This window comes from Saccostrea cucullata, unplaced genomic scaffold (assembly GCF_032062105.1).
Source record: "Saccostrea cucullata isolate Sc308-1 unplaced genomic scaffold, CSIRO_AGI_Scuc_v1 ctg22202, whole genome shotgun sequence".
NCBI classification, from domain to species: domain Eukaryota; kingdom Metazoa; phylum Mollusca; class Bivalvia; order Ostreida; family Ostreidae; genus Saccostrea; species Saccostrea cuccullata.
Window position 1 is genome coordinate 4,051 of NW_026941341.1, and position 5,382 is coordinate 9,432.

The 5,382-nt window shown below is 31.8% G+C and overlaps 1 protein-coding gene across 1 annotated transcript; it reads right to left on the reverse strand.

Annotated features, from left to right (window-relative positions):
- Positions 1-1,149: 1,149 nt before the first annotated feature.
- LOC134257660 (uncharacterized) lies at positions 1,150-1,986 on the reverse strand. The gene has a single exon (XM_062740253.1). The coding sequence runs from the start codon at positions 1,984-1,986 to the stop codon at positions 1,150-1,152; it is 837 nt and encodes a 278-aa protein (XP_062596237.1).
- Positions 1,987-5,382: the final 3,396 nt, after the last annotated feature.

The window sequence follows — 5,382 nt, forward strand, 5'->3', positions numbered from 1 at the left end:
CAATAATATTATTTAAGTTATCCATATTGTATACTGGAATTGCATACTGTTTTTTAACATTTAAGATAACATTTTTAATGCATTCCAAATAATTTTCATCATATAGTAAAGAATTATTAAACTTCCATAAACCCCTTCCTTTCTTAAAATCATTAAAAGCAATAGACAGTGATATTATGGAGTGATCTGATCTGTAGCTAGATTCTATAGTGCATTTTTCTAACCCTGACAAGAGTGACTCAGATATTAAAAAGAAATCTAAACGACTTTGTTTCAATGGAGTTTTTCTTCTCCAAGAGTATCTACGAACATTTTCGTGTAATTGTCGAAAAGGGTCAATATAAGAAAAATTTTCTATTATTTCTAAAATCTTGTCTCTTGCCTTTGGATTATTAATCGATTTATAATTGTAATAATCTAAGTCTGGGTTTATAACTAGATTAAAATCCCCACACCAGATAATATGACTACAATGCATATCATCGATATGATTTTGAATGTTTTCATAAAAGAGTGGTGTGTCAATATTAGGACCATAAATAGTGCATAACAATACTTCATGGCCCTCTATACATGCTTTAAGTAAAAAATAGTTTCCATCAATATCACCCTTTTCTGCAATAGGTTTAAAATCAAAGTTATTATTAATAAGAATTGCGACTCCTCTGGAGTGTGTAGTATATGAACTAAAAAAGCACTGGTATCCCCACAAATTTCTTACTTCATTTTCTATATCACAGGAGAAGTGTGTATCTTGCAAGCAATAAATATTATATTTCAACGATCTTAAATAATTAAAAACATCTTTGCGTTTTGCAATATCGCCTAAACCTTGGCAATTTACGGATATAATTTTAACCATTTGGTATAATTATTGTGCAAAAACTGTTAGATACCCAACGGAACGATGGAGGTGAACTCATGATTTAAATATGTAGAGATTCAGAAAAGAAGAGAAGATAGAGCAAAGAAGAGAAAAGCAGTAAAAAAGATCAGACAATGATATTCAACGATAAAAAAAGTTCCACGAAAATACAAGTTGACTACCGTGATAAAGTGAGTCACTGTTTGGAATGTCAAAAATAAACACATATGACACCGGAAATACATTTTACCGCACTAAAATCAGTTGAGGTACGGACGGATATTTTAGTCCCGGATCTTATTTACCTTGTGTGCAATGTCATCAAGAATGTCAAACTTCACTCGTTTTTTCTTCACCTCTCCGTAAACCGACCCATTGAAGTACCATGCCGATGAAACACCCTCACAGTCCAACAGGCGCGCGATCAACTCGCCGTTCTCCTTGGTAACGTCATCGCCTAGTCGAATGTTACCGGGGGCTGCCTTCACTTTTGACCGCTTTCGCATTATATGGGCCTTTTTGTCGTTATTTGTCATTTTCATGAGAATGGGTTTTGGTCCTTTACCCTTGGATCCAGGTATCCTGTGGCATGCCACAATGTCACATTCGTTAACCTCTACATCCCCTTTCTCCTTCAATACAGATTTCACGACCTCTATAATATCCTCGTCTTCTGTTTCCTGGACACCGTAAACTTTAATATTGTTTTTTCTGCTGTATTGTTCATTATAGTTAGCTTTCACTGTGGCAAAAGTAGCAAGATCGTTCAGCTGATCCATTTCCTTTTTCAGTTCTCTATTGTTTTTGTTAGTTTCCGACAGTTTTTCTTTTAGAGTTTCGTTTTCCATTGTTAATCTATCGACGTCTTTTGTCAGGTTATCGATTCTTTTATTTAACAGCGTTTCTCTTTTATCTGCATTTGCTTCATGAATCTTCAGAAGTCCCTTCACTATATTAGTCACCATTGATTCTAAATCGCACGTTTTCACCGTTTGTTGCAAGCATTCTTTAATTTCAAGTAGAACAGCTTTTAATGACCCTATTGTCAAGTCATCTGTTATTTCAACCGTTTCATTTCTTTCAGATTTACTTTTTTCTGACCCTTTCTTAGTACCAGGCATGTTTTTGTTTTTATTTGGATGTAGCGTCAACAAAGTCTTTCACAAGGGAAAACAGCACGAACAAATCGAGGTGTTTAAAGATCGTAGTAAACAGTACCCACGACTGTGTAGACTGTGTAGAATCTCCTTTCTTTAAAAAACACAGATAGATCGTTTCAAATATTTTTTTTTCACAGTGTAAAGGTTCCTCTTAAGTTATTTTAGCACACTTTTAGGAAATCCTTAGTCACAATAGTCATTAATTCACTAAATATCTCCAAACTCGCGCTCACCGAAAAAACACCTCTTACCTCACGAGCGCCATCTTGCTTACTTTAAATTATGATATCACATATAAATTGGAAGTTGTTGATCAAAAAGAATCCAATGCCAGGTATAATTTCCTAAAATATCCTTAATATCAGTATTCCTATTTTATTCTCATATATATATATAGTAGATATTAAACATGTGTATTCATTAATATTACTTGTACCTGACTATCAATAAGGTTAAAATAAATTTATACACATTTATTTATTTTAATGTCCAGTTCTGATATATTCCAAATTAGACGATCAAATTTGTTCAAATAGTCATAATTTGGCTAAAAATGGCCTCACTATAAGTATTCATACAAAATGGGATAATTATCCGACATAACACGACATTAACGCTTGGGGTTAATTAATTACAAACTACTAAATTATAATTACAGGTAATCGGGCGGAAGCCATTCTGTATACTATCTGTATCTTACCTGTAGATAAAGGGGCGAAACCACTCGGCGCGATACCACTCGGCGCGAACACGTAATCGGCGCGAAACCACTCTACACCTCTGAAAAAATAGGCCTGATAATTTATTTCATTTCTTTTTCTTTTTTTTTTTTTTGCTCGTGAACTGTGCATTGTTTAAATTAAAAAAAGATAAACCAATAAATAAAAAGAAGCAGCAATATTCTATCTATGGATTCACTTCTTAAAAATTCTGTGCAGAAGGATGCATTTTTAATGGTGTAGGGTGGTTTCGCATGGAGTTTGTTTTTCATGAGATTCAGTTGTTAATTCGACTCTCTGAGGGTTAATATCCCCTGTGTATGTTTTGTTAGTTTCAAGCAAATTGTGACAGTTTTGCTACCTGGGGAAAACAAAAGACTCTTAATTGCCTCTAGGTGTATACATACATGTATCATACCCTATCGAGATCTGGGGTGAAGATATTGGATTCTTGGAAGTTAGCAAGGGGAGGGGGGTAGGTTTAACAGCAGACTTAAGCTGCTTCATTAGTATTCAAACATTTACCATGTTTACTGCAAAATTAAGAAAAACAGGTTATACTACAGAAGTTGATAATTTTTTCTTTGAAATAAAACTCAGATGACAGATATCAAAAAAAAAAAAAAAAATCACATTGAGCTTAACTTAGGATCGACACCCCCGTCCAAAAATATAGTCCCGTCCAAAGCTAAAGCGTTTAGAAGTCAACAGAGTCAATATCTCGAAGTGGGGTCTTGTGACGCGTTTATGAATATGTCCTATTTTTGTTTTTATCGATAATATAAAAATGTATCATTTATAAAATTTTATAGCTTGAACTTTAGTTAAAAGAATATATATGTCCGATCTGGGACACTAATCATAATACGACACTCTCTACAGAGTTATGTCCCTTTCTAGTACGTAAGTTATAGATTTAAAATACTTATGGTCTTTATGTTTACCTGATTTATTTTTTCATCTAAACAATAATAGCCAATGTAACTTTTAATTTAAGAAACTTTGGACGAAAAAGAATTTTTTTGAAAGTTTTATAGAGAAAAATGATAATTTATAGATCATTGATTTAAATCATAGTAAATACTCAAAGAGGTCTCCTTAGAACTGTTGGTATATAAAGAAAATAATGTGTGCATGACGTGATATATCATCAATGAACTTGATTTAATGTTAACCTAGAAATAACAATTTCACACATAAATCGTTCAAATTGAAGAAATAAATGGAATCAACAATAAAAAAAAAAATAAGAAAACTGAACGTAAAAGATATATCAAATGTAAATTCTGTGTGAAAAGTATAAACATGTACTTAACTTTCCTACCAATAATCTTGTATTCAAAGTGTACAAACAGTACATTTCAGATAAATAACAAAACTTGTGAAACAAATTAAATAGGGATACTAGCACTGTAAAAACAGTACATTTCAGATAGATACAGAACTTGTGAAATAAACTAAATAGGGATACTAACACTATTGTTTAATATCAAGCATCTCAGTTTTTTTTTGTTTTTTTTTTTCTTTTTTTTTTTTTTTTTTTTTTTTTTTTTAAATAAATATGTATTGAAATCTTACGAGATAGTTCAAACTTAGCACTGCACATCAACACAAAATACAGAATAAGAGCAATAGCATGTACTTTATAAATGTAAAATGATAAATTGTAAGAGGACTGAAATTTTCATAGGGAGAATCCATCAACATGTTAATTACTCTGTCAATCGGACTGGTGTATTCTCTTGAATGAGAATAACTTTTTTATTTCTCAATGAAATTTTGCCAGTGTGGTATTATTTTGTTTGCAATAGCATGTACTTTCTAAATGTAAAATGATAAATTATAAGAGGACTAAAATTTTCATAGGGAGAATCCATCATCATGTATTACTCTGTCAATCGGACTGGTGTGTTCTCTTGAATGAGCATAACTTTTTTATTTCTCAATGAAATTTTGCCAGTTTGGTATTATTTTGCTTGCAATAGCAGGTACTTTTTAAATGTAAAATGATAAATTGTAAGAGGACTGAAATTTTCATAGGGAGAATCCATCATCATGTCATATTACTCCGATAATTGTACTTAAGTCTGGTGTGTTCTCTTGAATGAGCATAACTTTTTTATTCCTCAATGAAATTTTGCCAGTTTGGTATTATTTTGCTTGCAATAGCATGTACTTTTTAAATGTAAAATGATAAATTGTAAGAGGACTAAAATTTTCATAGGGAGAATCCATCATAATGCTATACTCTGTCAATCGCACTGGTGTGTTCTCTTGAATGAGCATAACTTTTTTTTTGTTCTAAATGAAATTTTGCCAGTTTGGTACTATTTTGCTTGCAATAGCATGTACTTTTTAAATGTAAAATGATAAATTGTAAGAGGACTGAAATTTTCATAGGGAGAATCCATCATCATGTCATATTACTCCGATAATTGTACTTAAGTCTGGTGTGTTCTCTTGAATGAGCATAACTTTTTTATTTCTCAATGAAATTTTGCCAATTTGGTATCATTTTGCTTGCAATAGCCTGTATTTTCTAATTGTAAAATGATAAATTGAAAGAGTACTGAAATTTTCATAGGGAGAATCCATCATAATGTTATACTCTGTCAATCTGACTGGTGTGTTCTCTTGA

Coding starts and splice junctions, on each gene's coding strand:
- LOC134257660 (XM_062740253.1), bottom strand. CDS start 1,986: ATGCCTGGTACTAAGAAAGGGTCAGAAAAAAGTAAATCTGAAAGAAAT.